Here is a 27,109-nt window from a genome sequence, read left to right on the forward strand (position 1 = left end):
TTACTCACCTTTATCTTTACGAGGCGAACAGTTGTTTGCAGCGACGCTAATATTCTAGATCTCATATATTTAACCTGTTATCACACTGTCAAAATGCCTGAATATGTGAATCAGTCCGCAGAGAAAACATTCTAAATGTTGCTTTAATGTTGCCCTTAGCACCTGTGTGTGAAACAAAAACAGGGCTCTTCGCTGTGAATATTCTTAATGTATGAAAGCGTACAGAGTATGCACATATATAGCAAAGACGACAACATGATGAGAGGCCCTTTGTCTGTGCGTATATATCTCTGTGTGGTTATGCATGCCTGTGAGCGAGCAGACGTACCTTCTGAGTAATGCGAGAGGGTGAGTAGGCTGACGCACGATGCTCCGGCGCCAGAGCCAAAAATGGTCACTCTCTTCGGGTCTCCTTTGAAGGCCTGGATGTTTTCTTTGATCCACCTGAGAGCCTGAATTTGATCCAGCAGGCCGTAGTTGCCCTTGGCCGCCTGGTCTCCTGTGCTTAGAAACCCTGGATTGATGAAAACAAACAGGAGAAAAAAAAAACAGGTCTCAGCTTCACTTCAGGAAGGTTCCTGGCATTGATTTAATCCCGACTGAGAGTTCAAAACATTTGCACTCTTTGTATCCTAGAAGTGAAGTGCAGCATCCATAATTTTTTAATCTCATTTCAAGGCTTTTATATCCCTAACTTGTTTGAGTGAGTATAGTCAGTATTATTTAGAAAGGAATCTGAATTTTATCCGGCTGGTATTCAGTATTTAATGAAAATTGCAGGCTTTACTTTGTGAATAATAGCTTTATTATTGCATCAGAACAGTGCTTCCTTCGCTTTTTGGGTGAGGTCTGACCAGTAAGGAGCTCCGCACAGAAGTGTTTCCAATAATAAATAGCTGAAGCCTGTTTGAAAATCCGAATGCCACGTGCTGTGTTAACAAGTATTGTGTGTGTATCCAAAGCCTGACATCCTCTGTGCCATAGAGCTCCGTTGTTGCCTATTTCAACTTAGAAGAACACATCAATGAGCCACATTGCTTCACTGGATGACATGTTCCTTCATTACCACGAACACGCACACTCTAGTTTATTTTGACTCAGTCCTACATACACCGTCCTGTCAGAAATACTTACTTAAGGGCCAAAATGTGGATTAGTCAGCCTCCGAAAATAGTCAACAGATGCATTTCCTCCTGTTTAAAACTCTACTTTACAGTGTTTTAAATAAGGTAAGATAGAATTGTATCAATCCTGAAGGAAATGTGTATGGCAACGCTCAAAATTACAGTGACATAAGAATAACATACAAACAGACTAATACAGAATTAGTGTTAAAGTAAACATTGCTGAGTAAAATGATATACTGCTTGTATGAGAGAAGAAAGTGCTCTGCTTGTGCTGCCAAAGTCTGCTTGAAAGGAACACTTAAAAAAATAAGATGTAAAAGTATACTGTAATATTGTGGCGGCAAGGGTGCCAAAAATTCCTGTAAAATATCACATATAAAAAAACAATGAAATAACCTTCAGATATGATCAATCACTGTAAAAAATCTCATACTCTTAATACTTAATCAAAACCTCTTCATCAAAATAACATAAACCAAATACCAGCCATAAAACATTTGGTTGAACTTTTAAAGTAGGAGCCCTCTGCACTCAGTCACATAAACATTCATAACCCTAACCCTCATATTACATCAAGGCTGGAGCATTTTTTGTAATTTCTGGGAATTTTCAGGGAATAATCCCAGAAATTACAAAAAATGCTAATTCTGGGAAATTTTTTGGGGAATAATGCATGGATTATTTGCTGAAAATTACCAGAAAAAAATAATGCCCATTCTCTCAATGTTAAACAAAGTGACCCTAACCCAAAGGTAACTGGGTCTAATCTGGGCCTCTGACAAACTGCCAACAAACCAACCAACCAACTAATCAAACTGCAAACAGACATGGGTGTTTGTGTTACCTCCATGAGGGAAGTAAATCCATTAAAATATCATTGTACAATTCGTCATGAGATTTAGAAATTGCAACAATGCACTATGGCTCTACTTTGACCTTGACATTATTGGCCAGTATCAGCCTATCACAGACACATCAGTAGTGGTGACTGCATTATCAAGCAACACACCAAATTTAAACAGGAACATAAAAGAGTAAACTGTTCAGTACATTGTATGGCTCCATTGCTCAAGCAATGTTTGCAGCACATCATAGCTGATTGTAGTGGTGGAGCAATGTCAGATTTGTGGAATACATTTCTGAAAAGTTGATAAAAACACATTTATTTGACTTACATAATTACATCAGTCAATTATCAAATAAATCACTGTAAAACAACTTGTATTCAACTTGAATGCCACAGTTAAATCATTAAACCAATAAATAAACTAACATTCTTTATCTTATTTATTGGTTATAGATGTATCATATTATTTCATATTTGACAAGTCAGTTTACAGTCTGCTTTGTAATTTTATGGATACATCTGTGTATTTCAAAAATACAAATAAAAGTCCATAAAAATATCAAGAATTTGACATTGTATTTGACAATCATACCACCCTTGTGCAAGAATGTTAAGTATAATGAGGGCAGGGTCTGTTAATTGCTTTAGGGATACAGAGCATCCTGATATATTCAGGCCACCCCCCACTTATGACAAAATACAAATTGTATCATATAAAAGTATTAGTCATGTGCCGGCATGAGGGCAACGTGAGCAAAACAACTGGCTGCACAGAGGTGATTATGGAAACTGTGCTCGACACAAACCGACCCGCAAGCATTACACTGTGTCTATATAAGATTCATTTTAGGCGCATTTTTAAGTCATCCGTCACACACACACACACACACACATCTGACAGAACAGATGTGCCTCTATTTTAGTCAGTCCAGCTGCCCACATAGACTCTGTAATAGCTCAGGTTTTTGCGCTCCGAAGCGTATTTTTACGCCTCACGTCTGTTTTCTTCAGTTTTGCACGCGTTAACAGCAGTGATTGTGTGTTGGGGCTCAAATCACTTGCCAAATCGTGGGAGACCTACGTACACTTCAATACTGTGCCTCAATGCATCCTGTGTAGCCACAGACGGAGCACTGGAGCTGATGCTACACCTCCCTGTGTGGACACAGTGTTGGCTCTCTTTAGAGGCAGCAAATGTGTGAATGAGGTGTGTGTGCTGCTCATCTGCAGGGCGAAATCTGCCAAAAAAGAGACAATTTACTGTATCTGCCGTAAGTGTCTTCTTTTCCTGTATTGAAAATCCTCTGAATCCGCCTCCAATGATCCCAGCATAATTAATCATTACTTAGACTGTCAGTAAGCCATTCAGCACTGAATTCTGCTGCCTCAAGAGCCAAAACACAAATAGTCAAGTATGAAAAAGCCTTTGAATTTGATCTCACTCCACCAGAAATGGTCGGCGAGTCAAGTGCCAGACCAACCAGCCTGGCAGGGAGCGCCACATCCGAAACTTGTTTACAAATTAGCAAATGCGCCTAAACCCATTAAGTGGCTTTCTAAATGCTGCCACTGGGGGAACTGGTGGCTCCTCCTTGCCAGGCCTGTGAGCTCGGCGGCCAAGCCTGGCAGTGACAGCCTGTCCCTGCGAGCTGACCAAGACCGAGGCAGTGTAAATGACAAATGGGATGAGGACCGCTGGGTAAGAAAGGAGGAAAAATAGGAGAGGTGGCCTGTGGCTCTTTGATAGAGAGCAGATCCGGTTTGTCATGGTGAGGTGGTGGGGATGATAGAGAGAGAAGGAGGGCAGGGGTGGGGGGGGATTACAAGGCCTTTGGCAGCCTCATACACCCTGTAGGATGACCGCAGGTCTGTCGCTGCTCTCCCCTCTCAACTCCCCCCCCAGACACACACGCACGTGCACCTACACACACACACACACACACACACACACACACACACACCTCCTTCGGTCTTTCTCATTTTTTCTCTTGTTACCCCCTTTTTTTCTGTCTCCTGTCATCCCTCACTGCGAAGGAGCCGAGGAGCGAGGCATGCCTACAGGAGCTCCTGAGGACGTGTGAAGATTAGTCAAAAGCTTCATTTCAAAGGACTATGTCCTGAAAATAGATTGCATACATAACTAAGCCTACCACCTATGGACAACTTCTAAAAGACATAAGATGTTTTTTAGGTGTCTTTGATTTATGAATCAAAGAACTTTAATTGTTCAAAGATACGACCACATGCAGATGTTTCTTTTTTTGCTGGTAGGACTGAGGGATAATAACTTTAACTGCTATTAATATGAAGATTTAAAGTTAAGTCTGTGACCATTTGTTTCACTGGCTACAATTCCCACAACTGAAGCTAAATACCATTAGTTCTGTAAATTGGCCAAACATCCACTCAGTGGGCTGCTTGCTGTTTTTGCTGTTCATTTGTAATCACAGAGTGGGGCGTCTTGGTAGTTGTTGGTTTAATTAACAGCAGCTGAATACTGTTAATATTTTTATTTTCATGTATTTCATGTTGTTGTAATCACCTCAATATAGGCTGTTTCAGAATCTGGTTTTCTAGGATTTAGGGCCGTAAAGTAGATTGTCCTGTTGGTCTCACCCTTCTGCCTGAGTGTGGAGAGTAGAGAAAAAGGTTGCTGAAAAAACACTCTATAATAGTGATTACTGTTGGAATACAGAGCTATTCAATGCTTACTTTGATATGAAATTAATGCACACAGCAGCTTCAATAACAAAAAAGCCAAATATATGCCTGAGTCCACAGGTGTGGTGTGGCATTAAAAATCGAATTGAGGCACCCACGTGCAAAGACAGAAGCACACTTGCTTCCTCAGGGTATCTGGAAGTAGTCTAATTCTACACACTTGAGTTGAGTTGAACCCAATACAAGCGCATATTAGACCAGATGCTTTCTGAGCCACTTTGTGCCAAAAAAAACAACAACAGCATGATGACATACATACGCATAATATTAAACATCAACTCAAGCAGCGAAAAGAAACCTCAAAATGATATAACTATTTATAAGATGAGCAGACAGAGAGACAATTTGTCTGTCGTGTTAAAGGGCCACTTTGTAGATTTTTAGAAGAAATTCAAACTCAGAATGTATATTTTTTGTGTGAAGTGAATAAATAAGCTGTTCTCAAGGGAAAATGGGTCAGTTATTGAAGCTAGAAAGGTGGCATGATAGGATGCCCTTTATCTGGTACAATTATATCTTTGTATCCCCCTCATGGAGCCAAATAGGCCATAATAAACTATATAGCCCCAAGAGCCATACAAACTGCTGGCAGTCCTTGTTGACATCCTGATAAAAGCCAAGAGAGTGAGAGAAATGGTTGGTGAATGCAAAATGGCTCATGCTGGCACTGACAAGTTAATAGATTGTCCTTAGCTGACCTCTGGTGACCAGATGTGACTAGAATGATGAACATCTTAGCATTCCTGACTGTCTACTACAAGGTTTTCAGATGGTGCTCTCAAAACATTCACCCAGCAGTAACCAATAATCCAACCAGTGTCTGATTCATATGCTTTTATGATACGCTCATGCCAAAGAGAATTAAACAAATCAAGGTACACTTCCTGTAGCATCTTAAACTGGCCTGCTGGAGTTCAATGTGCAGCAGCTCATTTCACATTTCCTGTTGGAAGGAGGAAGTTAGGTCATTTTTGTGTGAAAAGGTCCGTTCGATTGACATGAGGAGGTGTCTTTAATTACTGTATATCGGAAGGTCACAAATTCTTATTTCAGCTAATAAAATATATGTCTGTATCAAAAAGATTTGAAAAGCTGAGGACAGAAGACTTAAAAGCTGTTATATTTGTCGGCCAATAACTGATGGAGAGTTTGTTTGCTCGCTTGTTTGATTTTTCTTTTTTTTCTATGTAAGGATTTTTTTGCTATGCTGCCAGTGACACTGTGATCTCTCACTGAGCACAGAGGAAACCCTTCATCATCAGCAGCGCTCCCACCGCTCGGAGGGGGAAAGCATTAATCCCTCACATTTGTATTAAGGCTACTTTGACAGGGCCTCGGAGCTTAATTTAGGTCAGTTATGACAAAGCACAGAGTGGTCGCAGCCACAGGATTTGAACAGCACTGAGGCGGGAGGTGTAATGAGTGACAGCGCCGATTGATTTCTAGCTATTCCAAGTGAAGCACTGTCCAAAAAAATAATACCTTTTTGTTTCTTTCGAGAAGTTTGTGAGGTTTGGGCATGTGGATCCATGCTGTTAGGTGCATTATAGCAGTGGTTCTCAAACTTTTCAAGGTCATTCCCCCCTTTGGAAGTACAAGTAAAAGTAAGACAATATTTTTCTTTTATTTACAATAAACCAAAACCACAACCTCTCCCTCGTGCTTCAGCAGCCTAAATTTAACCACACAAGGCTCCTTCCCACAAGTTAAGTGGGGTGCAATTAGAACTTCACCTTCATTTGGAGAAAAACACTGTCCGTGAACATAATTCTGGCAACAATTATGCTTTGTAGGAAAGAAATAGGAATATATAGGAATGAGACGGAAACAGATATGCAAAATGGATCAATTAATTATCTCATGACAACATCAGTATCAACACGGGGACGGAGCTCTAAACCTCCAAATCCTGATGACAAAACCCATGTGGTTGAACTTAAAAATGTGATGAGATGTTGGCATTTTGGAGCCATGATAGATTGTCACCTGACAACAGAAATGTGTTCCCAGAGCCAAACACGAGCACGTCGCTCCGTTGCATTTGGAGCAGCCAAAGTGACTTAATCTGCACAGAACATCTGAGTTGAAATTTAACAAAATGAATTTTCCCCAAGTCCTGGAAATACCATCAGAGTGTTATCTAAATGCCACAGCAAGCTAGTCTACGCAGTTTAACGCTTAAAAAGTAGCAGCATCAAATGACAACAGAGCGGCGGGAGTGACGAAAAATGACACAGAGTGAAATGGCACTGCAAGCTCTGTGGACAGACGGTGACCCGGCTGAATGCCAAGTGTTTCGAGCTTTGAGCACAAAATGTTCACAGACCAGAGAGCAGATATGAGTTTATGCATGTGTTCAAGTTCATTACACCAATCAGCCTGGAAATGAAGCAACGTCTGGTTTTATTTCCAAAAACCTCTGCTAAATGCCTTAAATGTAAATGTAAATATTGACACATTTACAAAATGTGTCATATCACGGTGCAAGTTTATTACCCGACTTTAATGTTGGTGAGCGGAGGGGACGCTCCGTTTGTTGGTGACCAAAATGGTGTGTTATTAACAGGACCCCTAGACAACTCCAGCTGTGTTTGTGGTGGGCAAAACAGATATTTTAAGCCAAAGTTTTCCTACCCCTAACCAAGTGTTCTGCCTTCAGTCAAATGAAAGAGAGCTAATTGAATTACCTTCATTCGTATTGAGAGAGAAAAACTTGATTCAGTGCATCTCCCAATATGTAAGCCTCTTTCAAATCGCATCATTTACCCTGAAAGAATCAGCACATCGAGGAATGAAAATGCAATAAAAATGACCTACTCATCCCCAGCTCAGCCAATGACGGCTTCATACAGCTCATCTGGCGTAATCCAAGTCTCCAGAAGCCCTGAGATCCCAAATTGATTTGAATAGATGTCATTCACATTCTTAAAGTGCTGCTAAGCTTCCGACACTTCAGACAAGGTGCCCGCTCACCCTTTTAGCGCTTCCTTTAACCACGCTGTGTGTTGTGATCAGATTTCATCACTATTACATGTATTTAAAAAAACAACATCTATGAAACCAGCAAATTATCTGCAAATTTGGTGCTGGTGACAGTAAGAACAATGAATAATATCGGTATTATTTCAGCTACCATTATCACAGCAGGCGCATTCTACAGAGAGTACTTCAACGAGACTGCATACCAAAGTAGTTTCACTTGAGAGAAGACTGCATACGAATCTCTGAGATGAGCATCCCATCACATCTTTGAAACATCTGGCAATCATCTCAAACGACTTTTCAAGACGGATTTCAATCCACCTCTGCCTCTTTGTTGCATTTGTACTTCAGTGTGATCTGTGACAGACATATTATCGTGAGTGGCTCATAGAGATACTGCATGTGTAAAGTCCCACATAACATCTAACATTTTGTGAATCCACACTAACAGTGCTTGGCAGTTTAATTGCAAAAAAAATTTAAAATACAATTGTGTGTCTTCTATTATTTTAGGAAAGGTCCTTTATCATGCTGTCCAATGGAGATGCATGGCAAACTGACATCGTGACAGTAATGGTTCCTAATTGTGCTCTCTGTCCAGAAGATAATCTCTCCGGCGGCTCCCAGATTAAATGGTAATTATCAAAGGGAATGATGGGAAGGGAATAGTTTGGGATAAGCCCGGCAAGGTCAGCGCCACTCAGTCTTAGCCACGTTCGAGCCCCCTGTCTGTCAGATATGAAGTCGTCCACTAGACCGGGTCAGACGGGGACGGGGGAAGGTGAAAAGAAGACAATTAAAGTCAGGCTTTTTTTCTTGCGGCTGATGTCTGTAATTAGGCTAAAGCATTAAGCCCACAAGGGGCATGCCTGGTGTTAAACATAACCTCCCCTGACTGACAGCGCAGCAGCGAAACAAACTCACCACAGCTGTCAGAGCACGTCAACCCACACCGATGCATTTGAGGGTCACATCATGTGGCAGAGTTTGGATGACAGCAGCGCAATGAGTCACACCGAGAATGACATTATGATAATGACTGGAAAAGACAAATGTGGACATTCGTCTACAACTTCCCTTTTTTTTCTCACTTAAGCTGCAGATTAGCTGTGGTTGGCTAGGCTACGTCCCGTCTCCACAGACTACACGTATTTAAGGGTATTTTAGAGGATGACACCGGTGTCTTTTTTTTTTTTTTACATCATCATTAACGCCTGTGAAAAAACCTGGGATGTACTTGCCTCTGAGACACTGCTACACTGCTACAGGATCTCTCTTACCTCCCCCCCAAAAAATTCATGATGAAGTGCTGAGAGACACAGTGCTCCCTTGACTAATGCCATCCATCATGTTCAACAACACATGCTCGGCAGTTTTGTCTCGCTGTGTCTTTATTATGCAGCTAATTACTAGTTTAATGGGACTACTTTAACTTTTTCCATATTTGTGTACCGTTACTTACATTGAACGGCTTGCACTCAACCAATCAGAGTATCCAATGGCTCAGACGGCCAACAGCCAACGTTCTCAGACTTCGCAAGTTGAATCGGAGCAGATGCTGTCCACGCGGTTCCAAAAGCTTCCAACGCAGCTGAACACACCGAAGTGATTTGTTCCTAAACTTTGATTTGTCCGAGTCTCCCCAAACGCTTCAGATGGCCAAACAGTTGGCCTGGTGTGTTTCAGACTTAAGAGCAACAAAAAAGTCTGTGTCATGGGAGGGATGGTCAGGGATGGAGTTCGTGCAGTGTTTGGGACCTTTTGTCTGATAACTCAATTGAAGTTTTGAGACTGAATGTATTTATATTCACCATATGACGGCATCAATAGCAGTTCAAAAGTCAGAATATGTCATCACACATGAACCGTTTGTTAGCAAGCATTGTTTTGCTACTTGACTATGAACAATGTGTAAAACTGCCACTTTAGAGGTATGTAGAACTTTAATTTGAGGCTTAAGGTCACTGCTGTATTGGACATGTTGAGAGTGAGAACATTTCAAACACTCGATTACACCATTGGTAATTGTAACTTCAGAGATAGGTTGATAAAACCAAGTAGCTGACCTTACATGGTCTCATAGACATGCTCTCTGTGTTTTAATAGAGTAGCAATAGCCATGCTTTGGCTCTCTAAATCAGTGGGAAAGCATGTCTCTGTGAACTTCATTTTGACAACAATGAAAGCTGGTGACATTTGCAGTCTGCAGTATTATAATCGTGCCTTGGGATTGTCACAAATTCACTGATGGGTTCGAAATTTCTGGGGGGTTTTGATGGTGAAGAAGGTCACCTCAAATCATGTTTTAAGATTCTTAATAAATAGGCTGTCAACTAAAGACCACAAGCAAAGGTGAAGAAAGAGTGAGAAACAGAAAAAGCTTTAATGGCAGCTTGAATTGACTCATTCAGTGCCAGCTGCACACAGATGTTGCCCAGCTTAATTATATGGAGATGTTTTGTGAGGCAGGTGAACAGTGTAAGTCTGGTGTCTGGGTTTTTTCTCTCATTTTTAGCGTGCAACTCTTTGATGCGATGTGACTTCTCTCCCAATAACGAGGCACAAAGTCTTCTCCTCTTTGTTTATTCTGACAATGAGAGATGACTGTTTCGCAGCATCAAAGGAAACAACAGTGAGTTCATTAGCCGATCTAGGGCGAGCCAGCTTTGGGCACAGATACACAAATCTATGCATGAATTCTGTGTCTGTACATCGGGTGTGTGACTGTATCGCAGTCTTGTGGCGTGAGGGCTGCCTGTGTATCAGGAACAGCAATCTCAAATCCAGAATTGATGTAGCTGGCAGGGGTGTCACGATTTTGATTCTGAATCTTTTCCGCTGAACCCAGGAATCTTTATTTGAAACTGCTTAACCCTAACCCATCCTCATCCCTCTGACCGGGAATGATGCTGAGAGGAGGAGTAGGAGGAGGAGGAGGAGGAGGAGGAGGAGGGGGCAGCCTCCTGTCAGCTGCTCTGTTTTTAAACAAGAAATAAAAATGTAGCAAAACGTGACTAATGACATGAAATCAAAATGAAGATTTGAATAATGTTGACACCCCTAGTAGCTGTTCACTGCTTACATCCAACAGTAGATGCAGGATTGACATCTCGAGCCTTATCATAGAGAGGATCTGTTAATCACAAAGTAATATTTCCTTAGCCTGTCATTTTAATCTTCACAGGTAAATTTCAGTGAGATAAAAATGTACAAGGGATATCTGGAAAAAGTCATTCTTACACCGCATTTAGTTGAAAAATATAAGTTTTACCTTTGTGGATTTTTGATTATAAAAGAAATTCAGAATCCCTTTTATTCTGTTGATGCATGCTGTCTACTGCATTGGAAAATAATAATCTCCTCATAATCACACTAACAGAAAGTGATGCCAAATCATGAAGTAGTTACTCCCACTTAACAAAGCTGAACTTTATATGTTTACTATGACGATTAACTCATTTAGTCAAGATGAAAATACTTCAGTGCTAATACCTCAAAATTGTACTTTGATTCAGCACTTTTTAAAATCAGGTGCACTGTAAATATGAAATACAACTATGACTCAAAAGTTTAGGGTCACTTAGAATTGTCCATTATTCTTAAAGCAACAGCACTTTCCAACTAAAATGGCATTGAATGTATCAGAAACATGGCTGATTCTTAATGGGATATCTCCAAAGGTGTACAGAGGTCCATTTTCAGCAACCATCACTCCTGTGGGCCAGTGACACATTGTGTTAATTATTCATGGCTGGAAACTGTTGCTGATTAAAGAAACAATATAATCGGCCTTCCTCAGGCTAGTTTAGTATCTGAAGCTTCCGCATTTTTGGGGGGTTTATTACAGTCTCAAAATGGACACAAAAATGTAAAAAAATATTCCGTAATCAGTCTATTTCTGTTCTGAGAAATGAAAGCTATTCCATGTGAGAAATTGCCAAGAAAACTGAAGATCTCATACAAAAAAACTCTCTTCAAAGGACAGCACAAACTTCTTCTAACCAGAATAGAAAAAGGAGTAGGAGGCCCTGGTGCACAACTGAGCATGAGCACAAGATCAGATCAGAGTCTCTCATTTGAGAACCAGGGGCCTCACAGATCAACTGGCAGCTTCATTAACTGGTACCCGATAAAACAGACTCAATGTCAAAGGTGGAGGGATGACTCCAGGATGCTGGCCTTGTAGGCAGAATTTTTTTTAAAAAGAGCCACATCTAAGACTGTCCAATAAAAGGAAAATATTAAAATGGGCAAGAGAGAATGGACACAGAAAGACTGGAAAAAAATGTAATGGACTGATAATTCTAAGTCTGAGGTATTTGCATCACATACTCTAGAAGAGAGTTTACGAGACACAGAACAAATGTGAAGATGACAGAAGTGTGCTTGACTCTATCTTTATACAACTCCAAACTATGAAGAACTATTTAGGGAAGAGGCAGTCAGCTGGTATTCTGTTTATAATTGAAGGGACCAGCACAGCCTCCTCATCTCAATCCTATTGAGCTGCTGTGGGAGCAGCTTGACTGTATGGTACTTAAGAAGTGCCTATCAAGCCACTCCAACTTGTGGGAGGTGCTCCAGGAAGCGTGGAGGGAAATTTCTTTAGACTACCTCAACAAATTCACAGCTAGAATGCCAAGGCTGTAATTGCTGCAAATTGACAATTCTTTGATGAAAGCAAAGCTTGAAGGACAAAAAAAATCGTTATTTCCAACCTTGACAATGTCTTTAGTTTTCATGGAAACTGCGACATTTTTCGGGTGACGTCAACCTTTAAAGTAGCATAGGGTGGTGGCACAGAACATTGAGACCTTTAAGTTTTTGATGTGCTAAATATCTTAGAAGCACCAGAAGTGTTTTGGATGAGATGTTAACTTTCATCTGTGAGCAGGCAGATAAGAATTCAAAGTATTTCTATGTGATGACAATGTGTTCACCAAGGACATCGGGTGGTGGAATGCTGTCCACTGCATTGTAACGTTTGATTAACTTCCAAAGCTAAAGAAAAAAACAGGTATGGTTGAAGTGAATCAAGGTAAAAACATCAAGGACAAGAAAGATAGATTTAAAATAGAAACCAAATATGTAAAATATGTAACTAAAATGTGTAAAAAAGCTTTCTCCTTACTCCTCTTCTCCCTCAGTAAAATGCTTCCTGGGATACACATGCAAGAGCGAAAGCCATCGACATAGGAGGGGGATAAAAAGGAAGTGGGAATGTGCCAGAGTTATTCTGCTGCAGCGAGCCCCTCTCGACTGTGGAAAAGTGCGATTGGTTACACATCCATTCAGCCGGGGCTCTACCCCAGTGATCCACCGGCGTATGTTCATTAAATTCTGCAGAGCTAATTAGAATCTATTTGACATCCGTGGGGAGACATTTGCACAGCTTGCAGAACTGCACAAACAATTCACGGGCACAAGCAGCCGTGCACACTGCAGGCATTTTAAATGGGAAAAGATGCCGTTACAGCAAGCAAGGTATTGTAAAGTAACTAAATAAAGCCTGGGACTTTCCTCCACTTGAAATGCCTTATTAGTCGTAATGGTGCAGTAATGATGGCACCTTTTCCTATTAAACCGCTTTAAACAATATAATCAGCCATTGACAGCCAATATCTATCATTATACATTTGTGTTATCTGACAGCTGTATCAGCACAGCACTGAATGACCATCACTGTATAAAGTCTGTGAGTTTAAATTGTTCAAGGCTTCTTCATTCTGATTTTCATTCATGCCATCCAGGATTTAGGTAGAAGAAAAGCTTTTCAAATGTCATAAGTGGAGAAACAAAAGAAAATGGTCCAATGGCCAATAAGTGAAACATTTTTTTGATTTTATTCCAAATGTAAATATTCCTTTACATTAACCGACTAATGGTACTCAGTGAAATGTTGACTGTGAGCCCCATTCGATGCTGTGTTAGTTTTACTTTTGACACAGGTAGACAGGACAGCATTTAATGCAGGACTCGCTTTGAGGCCTTTAACTTGACTGGTGCTTATTCAAAAACAAATTAATCCAATTAACACTAACCGGTTGACAGACAGAATAAGAGGGCCCCAGGGGACGCCCAATTGTGCTTGCCAGTTTGCGATCTAGCAATGTTAATAGCAACCCCAAAGCCTGAAATTAAATCCAGACTAACTCATATTTTCAAAGCAGACACAGTCGAGATTCAAAACACCAGTGCAAGAGCACAGAAGCCATTTTATCATGGGGGAGTATGGACAGCAACAGCCAAACCAATACTATATACAATATGTTAAGATACGTTACTAATCTGTAAAATGACAAGTCATGTAATTCTTATGGGAATTCATTTGTTTTTGAGACAAAAGCTATGACTTGCAATTATGTCTTGGCATCTCTTATTTATCAGTCAGTGGACACTTATCTGACTCATATGACTTTGTTGAACACGTGTATGTCAATTCTCAGTGTCTCAGCTCTTTACTTGGGTAGGGACGATACACCCAATTCATTAGTATCACAATACTTGGGTGCCAATTCGATATGTATCGATTCTACATATATTGTAATTTAAAATTGTGATTTTTGTGTTTACGTTTAAACCATGGCAACAAAGTTTAATCATCATTTTCTTGATACTGTGTGGTATCATGAGCTTCATTTCCCAAAACAATGTACATCACATGCCAGTCAGTCTTTCTGAGTTTTGTTTCAGCAACTAATTGCTATCCTATAGATAAATGTATAAAATCAAAAATATTTTAGGGAAACTGCTGCATTTAGCTGTTCTTAAGAAAATAATATATAAAACATAAAATAAGGTTTTAGGCTTTACTAAACAGAGTCCCTGAAAACTGAACAAAGTACAAATGTGAGTCTAAATGTGAAAGTACAAGTGGAAAATAAAGTGTACAATAGAATGATTACAATTAAAACTCAATGAGGTGTGACATTTAGCTGTTCCTACTCTCCATCTAGTGCTATGCGAATACATAAAATAGAAAACATAAAGGTGTTTGCTAAATATGAGCTGCCCTCTCCTGGCACACAGTGTCTCTATTAGGAATTTTGATCCTGAGATTTGACCCTTTGAAGTTGCCGCAGTTGGTCAGTGTGGTGGAGTTCATTGTAGCTCATTAAGAATGTACGAGGTACTGTACATGCCTATAAGTATGAGCATACATGTATACATGTATTTACATGTTAAACATGTGAAAAAGATGGACTGTTTGGTCACAACGCTAACATCCGTTAGCATGTTAATAATTATTATTATTAATTATTATTATTATGTGATAGCATCGATTTAACGGACAAAGTGCAAGTTACATAAAATCAATTTCAGGAATCGTTAAAAAACTCATGATACTCCACTCCACTCCTTCCTACTATTTATTCAAAATTGTCACAGTTGTCGTTATGCAACAGAAGATTGTATAACGAAATGTCTGTTTTAATTCCCTAAACTACACACACAAAGTAAAACCTGAGACCGACAGATTAATGAATAATCAAGTCAGAAAAATAACTTGCCATGGTAACATGTTGAGGATAAGTCTCACAGCCTGTGGAATGAAGCTGCTTTGTAGTCTACTGGTATGGTAATGTATACTTCTGTATCTATTGTCAGATGGCAGCAGGGTGACCAGACTGTGGCTGGGGTGGGGTGGGTGTTATCTGTTAGTATCCTTTGGGCTCTGTGCAGACACCTCAGTTCACCAGCATCACTAATGCTCAAGTAGGTGAGTACCATCACGGCACTGATCTTGTTGTAATACTGATCGAACTCCAACAAACACTATTCTGGTCTCTCGTTCTAATACGTGTTGCAATGTAGAACATTTTGGATTATCCATGGATGTCTCATTTTACAATAAAAAGGCTTTACATGAATGTGATTATAAAGGTAGTCATGTTGTCAGAGTGAGAGCATGGCAGCAGAGGGCAGGAGTGTCACAGTGGGGATAGTTGGTGGCACCCTGGTAAAAGGCTGAGCGCTGTTACTGCAGATGGAACATGAGCCAATCAAATCTCGACCCAGGTTGTTAGGCTTTTTTTTACACCGTGTCACATCGTGTTTGGTGAATTCACCTCATTGAGCAAACACAGAAGGATGAGGTATTAAAATCTACAGGTCAGTGTCGGTGTAAACAAGCACAAATCCCGGACGAATCACCTTGAAAAACAATCTGCAAACTGGGTTTGTCACATTCCAGCGTAGAGTGTGATAGTGAGACCCTGAGGCCTGCGACCGCCCGAGTGTTTGTCACTTCATAAATGTCAGCGGACTCGTCAAGCTCCGACCATATGTCAGTCCGAGTCAGGGCTACCTCCTTTTCCTCCTCCTCTCCCTAACTTCCATCTGTGACGCCGGGCCCGAGGCAGGTCTGCTGAGGCTTCGACACCCACATCATTAAAGCCTCATCATCGCGGGCCATCCACGTGACGGTACACGCTCACACACAGGCTGTTAGAAGACTGACAGACCTGATGCAGGATCTCTGACAAAGCTCCCGCTAAACAGCCAGCGACGATGAACCAGCCGGGCAATCGCATGTCTATCTGGTCCAGAAAAAAAGACAGGCCTGCACGATGTCTTCCCCTCCAAATTATTTTGTCTTTTCTCTGACTTTGCCCCCCGTAACACTCACCCACTCTCACTCTCACCACCCCCCCACCGTCATGCGGCTGAGTTGAGTGGGGATGTCAGCCCCCTCTTAGTTTTCCAAATTGCTCCCGAAACCTAGCCAGCCATGGCAGATCTGCACTCGGCAGAGGACGGAATGAGGGCACACGGAGAGGAATAAGTTTTTCCGAAATGAAACATGTAGATGTTGCTGAGCACGATGGCCCCCGGGAAACAGGCTTTTTAAACAGGGTGAAGGAGTCACTTAGTCATACCAGCGGATAAAAGCCAACCTTCAGGAGACTCGTGCAAGGACGAGGAGGCGATTTTTAATGATTTGATTATTACTGCAGCGATGTGTGTGTGGGCATTTGGATGTGTTAGGCAAGTCTCTTTGATGAGGATGCAAATGAACTGATAGCAAAAATGAGAATTCAAATCAGAGTCAGAACTGCTCACACATCAAAGATGCACAGTTACCAAGTACATTGGTACAGTTCAGGACTTTCTCCTGTAGTCGCTGAGCGTCCTCTCAACATTAGATCAGCTTTTTTTTTCCCCCTTGATTTTCTGTAAATCTTTGTTTTCTTCCTACTTCTCTTCCCTTCTTACCGCTCTTAATTTCATCCTTGCTCACCGCTGTCTTTCCTCGTTTCCTCGCGTTTTTCCGTCCCTCTTTCTGTTGTTCCCTTATGCTTTCAATCTATTTCCCCGATTTCCCTGCTTCTATTCTTGTCCTTCCCTGTGTTTTTTTTTTGCTCTCTATTTTCTTTCCATTTCTTTCTTTCTTGACCCTTGATTTGTTGCGTCCGCTTCCCTCCTTCCGTCTATTCATCATCATTTTCTTCCTCGCTATCCTTCATTCGCCCCGTCTCTCCTTTCCTTATTTCACTCTTTCCTTCCTTTAGTAATTGGTCTGCGCTTTTGATCTCCTCTCTCTTCCTTCCACCTGTCCTTCCTGAAGATAATATGTATAAAATATCATCATTTCCTTCTGTCTGTCCTTATTGATTTCTTGCTTATTCTGCCGCTTCTTCTTCTCTTCACCTCTTGCTTGTCCTACTTTTCTTTCTCTCTTACGATCACATTTGTCTCTTGTCCTTCAGTTGATGTCCTTGTCATCTGCTTTTCTTGCCTCTCTGCTCCCCTTTCTTCCATTCTATGCCTCCTTCCTCATTTTTTCTCCTTTGCTACTCGTCCTGGTTTTATTTCTGTCTTTTCAACTCTCCTTTTCCTCCTGTCTTTCTTCTGAATGAAATCTCCCCCAAGTTACTTTCTATCGCATTTTTCCTTTCTTTTCCTTCCCTCATAATGTATGCTTTTATTTCACCGATTGTATCTCTTTTCTGCCCTGTCTCTCTTACATCCTTTAATGTGGAAAACTGGAAGAAAAAAGGAAAAAAAATGAGGATCAGTCTCCTCTTATTGCGCTGTCCTTCATTTAATGTATTACTCTCCTTCTTTCTTTCCTTCTCTCTCTGTTTTTCTTTATTTTAAAGAATTCCTTGTTTATTGTTCATATTAATTCCCCTCTCTCTTTCTTTCATAAGCTTATCTGAATGCATTAAAAAATGCTTTCTATCACTGAAATTAACTGTAATTTCAGCTCCTCATATTGACCACTTTGACTTTTTATCCTCAAGAGCAGGTTTGACTGAAGGCTTTTACAAGCAATACAGTATTTTACAGTAGTTGTCTTGATACCTCTGAGCATCAGAATATTTTCTGCACAGTAGAACTCTTCATATGAGGACAGACTGAGGTGTGGATTCACTGTCATCTCAGCACACGACAGACAGCGAAAAAGGAAATAAGTGGAAATTGGAGGCAGCGGCGGCGGACCTGGCAGCGAGGGCTTAACAAGCTTTCTGCTCTGACCCCAGCTGTGCTCGGCCCCTCCTCGGACTCCTCCGCCAGCGATGGCGTACATATTGCAAGGGTGTATGATGTGTGACAGAGCTGTCACAGGTATCAAGCCTGTGTGCGGCAAATTCACCGACTGTGGCGAGGAGCGCAGGGAGGACAGGCGGGATGGAGGGGAGTAATGGGGGGCTGGAGAGGGAAGAGGAAGGGAGAGTAGGGATCTCCGTCGGAGTGACAGCTCGTCCAGGTGTGGGACAGCTGGGTGACAGTGATGGAGGGGGAGAAGCTCCGGCACACATTGTCATTACGTCCCCGTAGTCACTGCTATTCTTTGCCGTCTCGCAGACTTACTGCTGTGTTTTAGCAGATTTGTGCAGTAAAAGAAAATAATACAGTGTGCAGACATACTGTACTGCAGCATGTGGAGCTATACACATGCACACTCACAGTGAAACCCTACTACAGCACTGAGCACTGGACACACATCACTGCCCAGGCTAGATCTGGGTCACAAGGCATTAAATCCCCTTGTTCATCAGCTGCCCTTACACAAACACACACACACACACACGGGCGCAAACACACACTGCAACCCGCTACTGTCACCTCACCGCATACCATCTGTCCTCCAAAAGCTGGGCTATGAAATCCATCAGGGTCTAACAGGTCAACCTCCACAGAGCTGCCAGACGCACGTGAACCAGCCAGCTGACAATGGCCCGTCTCTGCTAACAACACAACACACAGCCAGGGTAGAGCCAGACACTAGGCTGATGCCGACTGCTGGTTCTAACCATAATGTGCATAAATAATTCATAGGAGAAAGAAACTGTTGTCTGAACGGTACCATAGTCGGCCTTTATTTGAAAATGATCTTGTTTCTTTTAATCTTTTTCATCCGTATGAAATATTTGTTTGGGTATTATAACACAAAAGGACATCTTCACAGTTAATCTACTGTGAGAAATGTAGTAGTTTTTGTTCTGTATCCACAAAAAAACCTGTCAAACACAGATACTAATCCCTCTGATGAGAAGCTGTTTCTTTATCATTTAAACAACTACATTACAGCAGAAACAGAAAATACACACAGACACAATTGATAATAATAACTTTACGGGTGTGGAAATTCCATGGTAAGTAGTTAATACTTGAAATGTCTTTAAAATGAGCCCTACTACAAGAAATAACACAGTATCATTTAATAATAATATACTGTTATTTACCAATATGTATCGTAATATGTTACCTGGTATTTTTTAAATTTATCTCAACTAAACTTCCAACTGGTCTCTGCTTTACTTCTGCTCATCATGTCATTTTATTTTCCCTGCCTAACATCCCCTCAGCAGGTCATTAAACTGAGTCGTTGCAACTCAAAGAAGCACTCTGTAGATATGGGGGAGACATTTTAAAAGACGGGAACCAGTGTGTTTATTCAGTAAGTTTGTATTATGACTAGGGGTGAAAAGGTATAACGTATTTCAGTATACCACGGTGGTGTAAAGCCACGGTGGTGACACCGTGAGATTTCCAAGCTCACGGTGACAGTAATTAATTATTTTGATATTATGCGGCGCTGCCGGTGTTATGCCGAGAAGTGCCTGCATGCCTTGATCTGCATGCCGCTCGCAGCATGAGGGGGGTGCAGTATTCTGCAGAGCTGGTTTTGAACTTGCCAAGATATGCATCCCTGGCTGCTTATGACAGACACACTGCTTTATGTATGGAGTCCATGTTCATATAAATAAACACTCTTATGAGGTTAGAGAAATTGTAATTAAAAGTGTTTATTCATATGAACATGGACTCCATACATAAAGCAGTGTGTCTGGCATAAGCAGCCAGGGATGCATATCTTGGCAAGTTTAAAACCAGCTCTGCAGAATACTGCATCCCCCTCATGCTGCGAGCGGCATGCAGATCCCGGCATGCAGGCACTTCTCGGCATAACACCGGCGCAACTCCACTTTCACAAGTAGGGAACTCACAAATAAAACATTTCACTTCACGTTCACATTAAGATCAGTGGTGGTCAGTTGTCACTCAGTCACATTATAATCTAATTTTACAGCTGCAGCAGTAGATTGAAAAATCGTTTCCTACCTGTGTGCTGCTCAAATGTAGGCCTATATTCCATTTAGTTCAGGGCAGGCTGCATTGTCAGCGTCTTTTAGTTGGTTCTGTGACTGTCCAATCAAAAAAGGTAGTTTTGGTAAGCACACGCGAGACCCACATGATCCAGGAAGCTAGAAAAAAGCATGGCATGATGATGGCAGACTCTGAACCAGAGGCAGATTTACCCGCGGGCCCGGTTGACCCGATGTCCCCTACTTCACCACCTCTTTATCCTCCAGCCAAGCGACTCTGTTCATTTGTTTGGGAGTTTTTTGGCTACCCAAAACAACCGGATGGATCCATAAAGGACGACGGAGAGCCGACTTGCAAACTATGCAACAGGAAAGAAGTTGCAAGATCGGCGAATACATCTAACATGATGTCCCATCTCCGCGAGTGGCATAAAAAAGAATATGCACAGCTTATAAATCCCACTGTAGCCGGTCTACGATGTTTCATTCAAAGAGCATGGTTTTGTTGTTGTACGTCGCTTTCATTCTCCGTGGAACGGCATGGTCTTGTTGTCTACAGAATATGCAGATCTACAAGGCATCACTACGTCGCTTTGCAACGCTTTGTTCACTTGTAGATTAGTTGTTTGTTTGGCGCATTGGCAGTGATGTCATGCCAAAGAAAAAAAAAGACAAAAGAAAGAAAGAGAGAGATTGAAGGAAAGAAGGAAAAAAATAAAATACCGTCACCGTGAAATACTGTGGTATACTGTACTAACACTGTCACCGAACTGTACTGTAAAATCCCATATCGTTACACTCCTAATTATGACCTCAATAATATTGGAAATATAAAAATTCTGAGTTTGAATTTATTCTCCAAACCTAGAGCCTCTTTAATTCCCAATAGTTTCTGTCGAACTCCTGCAGCTCAGTCCATCGAAATATATTTTAAATGGCTTGTTTATGTTGACTTATTTATGAGTTGACAGGGACAAAACTGACTGACAGATTGAGGGCTAAGCCCTGGACCGCCCCTTACCCCCTAGCTTAGGGTCCTAAAATGATACTGAAATGTTTTGTTAAAAAGGGGTTCAATATTTTTTTAACAAGTTTTGTCACATCCTTCAACTCAGTATTGACTTGTAATATCTATCCAAAACTGCAATGTTGCCAACCTTGTACGCACAATATGACATTTCTGCCAATGGGGGGCTCTAAATCAAAACAAGACAAAGGACGTAAGCAGCATGGGCTCATGGGAGTTGTTGTCTTTATTGTTCAGCGACCACCATTTCCAAAGAAAATCTGTCTGCATGTTTCAGATAGAGATGTTCATCGAGAAGGTAATGTTTGAACGTTATAGTCACAGTACGGTTAGTGTCATTCACCAGCTTCCTTCCCCACTCTCTGACTCTCTCCAGGGCGTTCAAGAAAGAAGAAGAAAATTCACGATGTCTCCGGCATGGATGTCTCCACAAAATTTATATAACAAAGGTTTAATCATTAGAAATGTTAATACATAAATCTAGCATATTGTATCTTTAACCAAGTGCATTACTAACCATCGTTCCTATCTTGCACTTTTTCATACCAGCCTGCCAGCCATACCTTCAGTATGCATATTGTTTCTGGCAGCAGTGATCTTCCATAGGTGAATGCCTCCATATTGTGACCTTACCATGCTCGGTCAGACGGCTGCAGAATACAGTCAGGCAGACAAATTGACCAACTGATGGAAGTGACCATAAAAAGGCGAAAAGACAGGTCTCAGAGAGACAGAGACAGGGCGAGACATCGGATGAATGAAAGCTTTCTGTAGAATAAAAAAAAGAAAGAGTCTGGTGGGCAGAGGAGGATCAACAGAGATCAGGCCGGAACAGAAATAGCCACGTCAGCTGAGTTTTTTCTGATAAAAGCTCAGCACTGCTGGTGTTTTTTCCCAGCTGGTATCTACTGACAAACTCTACCGAAGAATGCTTCAGTTGTTCTGATGTTCATTCCAAGTTAAGAAAATCAATCAAGGGAGATGAGAAAACTGACCTCCACCACAAAACAAGGGGCAACAGAGCACCGGCACAAACATTCTGTTCAACCAAGCATCAGGCTTCATTTATCGGTTATGTCGGGCCAGAGGGCTGTTTTAACAGCGCCTGAACAGTTCTGGAGCACCCGCATCCAATTGCAGCCAGTGTTCAAGCTGCGACAGGGTTATGTGGAGGGTGATGGGAGTTATTCTATATAATAAACAATCAATATCTGTGATAACATATCAGAGTGACTCCTGAGGCCACTGATGACGGAGTGTCGGTGTCTGTGCCCTGACTTGCCGTCGTTTAAGGCTGCAGCCATTACCCTGAGCATCACGCCAAGTCAACAGAAGTGGGTCGCAAAGCAGGGAAAAATTACGTAAGGAATCGATACCAAGCAAACACACAAGCATGTCAAAGCAGCTGCTAATCCTCTTTGTCGCGAGTGCCTCGCCTCTTTCAGGCAGCAGCTCCTACAGGGAAGCTGACGGGGGGACGTAAACAGCTTGATGCACCCCCCCCCCCCCCCCCCCCCCCCCCCGAAAAAACAATGTGTGAAATCAATGTGCTATTATTGGAATAAACAAACATAATTGAAATAATTGCTACTGAAGCTTTTCTAGTACATCTTGCCCTTTATAGCCAAGATGGCTCCTCAGCATTTTCAACGAGTCCCGGCTGCTTTGGTAATTATCACACATGAATGCAATGAAGAGCAGAAGTGTGACAGGTGATCTCCTCTGGGTGCTAAGAGAGAACAGGACATCACTCATCGCAGTCATATGGGATGGATCCAGGCTAGGGGCTATTTTTAACAAAATTCCCTCCTAACTCACTTTGAGTGTTCCGAAACTCAAATTAGGGAACACGACGCCGTGCCATCCTTTTGTTCAGAGGGTGCAATGCATAAGAAGTCACACTCCAAACAAATGGGGGCAGTCAGCCCAGTCGTCAGGATAATATGTTGGCACTTAATGTTTCTGCAAACCACTGATACATGCCACTTTGACATGTCTACAAAAAGAAGAAATATTTTATTAATTTCCAGATTATTATTCATTCTTAAATAAATGGTGAAAAAACTGTGTTTTTTCAAAGTTTGCTTCAATCATTTAATTTTTGTATCAATTTTTTAATGTATTTATCTATGTTGTGATGATATAATAGTTAGGTACAAAAAGACATACCATGAGATAATAACTTTCAATCAATCTTTAACAGTGAGCTTCTTAACTTTAAACTTATTCATTCTGAATGTCTATATTAAGAGCACATTACAATGTGTGCTGATGCATAAAGGTCATGGTGCATATGGAAAACATGTTGCAAGTTCAGATTTAAGAACCTCGGTTGTATGAGTGGAGGAGCTCATATTCATGCACATTCATTAGGATTCAGATGGGTTAACTAGGGAGAGTAGCAGCCGCCGCCGTCGCCGCCTCCATGCTTGTGTCTTCAGAACATCAAAGCAGCGTTGGCCCGCTTGGTGGTCGGCCATCTCACTCTTCTCCGTCTCTGCCCTCAAGTTGTTGAGCGACATCACTCTTTAATCAGCTTTGCATCTGGGGAACGCTCTGCCCCACAGATATCATGCAAATGAGCCCACTCCTCTTTGGTGCCTGATGAGGCCCGACGTGTTCGGGTGGTCTGCTGCTCTGTGGTCTGTACTCCGTTATTATGTAAGATTGGATTCGTGCAGGCCTGAGCCAAGGCAGCGCTGTGTTTTTCCAGTGATCACACAGGAACAAGAAGTTTACCTCTTCACCCTCAATTCGGTCCTGGCATGGATCTAGTTGTTTGGGTGGGATTCCAGGTGGATGGAGCTGGAAAGTGATCTTTTCTCTTGGCTCATGAGGTATCTGTGGGTGGGTGCCTGGGTCATTGAATGCGTTACTTCTGGTTACATTCACCTCAGCTTTTTCAATAAAGTCATGGTGGCTGGTGTCTCTGGCCTCTGAGATTGACTTCTGCTGGTTCTCTAACAAAAAGTGCAACATTATGGATTAAAAAAAAAGATGTCGAATAATTTACAAATAGAGGCGGAGGTATGACTTGAACCAGTGACACACCAAAACCTTTTCCTGCTTACTATGATCTTTGAATTTTGGGATCCAACTTGCGGGTATGTTATCTGGCAACAGACACAAATTATCATCATCACCTTTTAAGTGGAAAATGTTCTCGCAAACAGTTGCTCTTGAAACCTTAAAAAATATGGAGGATTTGAAAACAAAAGTGAGGGTCTTGTGGTCCTTCCCCTCAAAAATTGTGAGTTTCAGAGTCTTTTCTGTATTCTGGTAACTTTAAAGTTTAAAGTTAAACATTTTAATAGCAAGATAATAACACTGCAACAGGAGCAATTTTACTTTTAAATCCCAGGAAAAAACACTGATTGACAGAAACATTGACTTGGCAGACTTAACAAAATGTCTTTTCCTTTCCTATAAAACTTTTCATAAGAAAAAGGACATCCAGGACGAGTATGTTTTCTCTTATCTCTGTCCTTCTCTCACTGGTTGAGGAGGACAAGACTCGACGGTAGAGCAGACTACATGCTGTACAATAGCAGAAATAGGGGGAAGAGGTGCAAACATTTCTAATAACGTGCGAAATACAGGAAATTGGGAAGCAAGAAAGAAAGACAAGAAGGAAATGAAAATGAGGAGTCTCCCGGGAAATCCAGGGGGTCAGCAAGTATAACAGGGTATTTCATAAAGCAACGTCATCATTTGTTTGGAGGCAAATTTGAATTCTCACTCCCTTTTAGCTCCATTTTTGGTCCCTACCAACTCCTGTGTCTCTGGCTCTGCAGTTGTGAAATGCTTAATGATCACAACCTCTTCTTTTGTTTGTTTGATGCCACAGTGTACGGTGGGTTCTTAGAGCTTCTTCTGTGACATCAGCTGCCCGTTGCTTTCACGTTGTCCTTTGATACATTGCTTTTTTTTAAATTCCCTGAACCTTACAACGGTAAAAAAAAAAACATACTCCTGCACGCTGATTTTACTTGCAGATTATTTTGTGGGTGCTGCTTCAAAGTGGGCCAACATGGTGAAAAAAAAATGTGTTTCCTAAGAGTTAAAATGAAGACAGATGCTGAATCAGTCTTCATTTTAACCCAACAATGGATCGTTTTTTCATAGTTTTCAAGAGGTTCCAAGTCGTGTTTGCATACAGCATCCTAGACAATGCGACACACCCTTACTCAAAACACAATGCTACAAGTAGGGATTGCCTGGCTGCTTACATAGGCAATGGATGACAATGCATGGCAATGACTGGATCTGTGGACATGCACCATAACTGTGTATCTGCCTCCTGTAATCTTCAACAAAAATGACTGGAGTATTTTGACTTGTGCAACTTACAAGAGATAATGGTAGTCTGAGGAAACCCAAACCATAGTGCATGTTCCACACAAGGATGAAATTTTGATTTCAGAGGTGGGGGGACACAAGTCTTTTTAATAAAATTCCAACTCTTTCAGTCCACTGTGTTTTCTAGTAGTTCTTCTAGTTTTCTTTTGCTACTTTAAGTTTACTGTTCCCTTTTTTGGTTTGACTGGTTGTGAAGCATGTAGCAAAACATTATCACCCAATTCTGTGTTTCACCTGTTAGTCAACTTCACTCCAACTCAGTACCACCAATTTTACCCTTATTTTTGGAATATATGGTAAACAGACCTAATTTTATAGAGGAAAAAACTTAGTTTCACAATTCTCATGAGTTTAGATGTATAAAATCACATTTGTAATCCGAGGTTTTACTGTATTTTTCCCTAAATCTTTCATTGTTGGTGTTTTTTTAAACAGTTGCATCCTTTCAACATAAATAATGCATGAAAATAAGCGTATATCTTTAGCATTAAACATGAGCTTTTTAAAAATCTTTGCATTGTTGAGGCTCTACAGTTTTAATAATAATAATAATAATAATAATAATGATAATACATTTTATTTATCAGCACTCAATAAAACTCAAAGACACTTTACAAGATTATTGAGAGCTTTGTAATTGATGAGGAGGATCTTGAAGTGGATATGCTGCTTTGTTGGGAGCCAGTGAAGGTTTAGCAGGATGGCTGTAACGCATTTCTTTGAGTACCGTAAATTACCAAATAATAGCCGGGTTTCAATTAACCGCAGGGTCCCCTTTAAGTCTAATTTATTTTTATTTTTTAATCAAGGCGGAAGACGTGACCACTGACACTGCACGTTTTTCTTCTTCACCTTTTTCACATATTGTGCTGCTTCCTGTCAGTCAGTATCACACTGATGATCGCCATGGCTCCGGTGCAGCAAAAAAATTAAAAGTACGACTTGAAATTTAAAATTTCCGTAGTAAAATATGCAGAGGAGAACTCTGGAGAAGCAGCCGCTAGACGTTTCTCTGTCGACCCCAACAGAGTGAGAGACTGGCGAAAAAATCAAACTGAGCTTCAGTGTCTGTCCGAGGAGGACAGCAACAGGGCCAGGCTGCCTGCTGGAGGGAGGAAGAAGGCGAGCGAGGAGCCTGAGATAAACATGCGGGGATGAGTTATCGGCAAACGGGCACGCCAGGAGAGAGTGTCTCGCAAAATGATCAGGGCGATGGAGAAACAAATGTCCGCCACCGTGAGTGACAGCAGAGGTGAGGAGTTTCCTCCGCCGCAACAATTTCACTTGCAGAAGACACACAACTGTTGAATTAAACGCCTGATCTGTTAAGTGATTGAAACAAATAAACGACCCGGCTATTATTTGGTAATTTACATCCTGGCTGCGCCTAATTCCCAAACACACATACACACACGCAATCACGCAATCACATACGCACATGGACACCGATTCAATCGTTAATGTAAATGAAACCACTGATATTACAATC

General features: G+C 41.3%; 1 protein-coding gene across 2 annotated transcripts in view; it reads right to left on the reverse strand.

Annotated features, from left to right (window-relative positions):
• The window catches only part of nlgn4xa (neuroligin 4 X-linked a), a 111,070-nt gene that overhangs the window by 15,617 nt on the left and 68,344 nt on the right, over positions 1 to 27,109 (reverse strand). For both annotated transcript variants that reach the window (XM_030410141.1, XM_030410142.1), the window contains one exon: positions 329 to 514. In XM_030410141.1, the coding sequence (XP_030266001.1) occupies positions 329 to 514 (186 nt within the window). The remainder of the gene's footprint in view (positions 1 to 328; positions 515 to 27,109) is intronic.

The sequence above is a fragment of the Sparus aurata genome, chromosome 24 (assembly GCF_900880675.1).
Source record: "Sparus aurata chromosome 24, fSpaAur1.1, whole genome shotgun sequence".
Taxonomy (NCBI): Eukaryota; Metazoa; Chordata; class Actinopteri; order Spariformes; family Sparidae; genus Sparus; species Sparus aurata.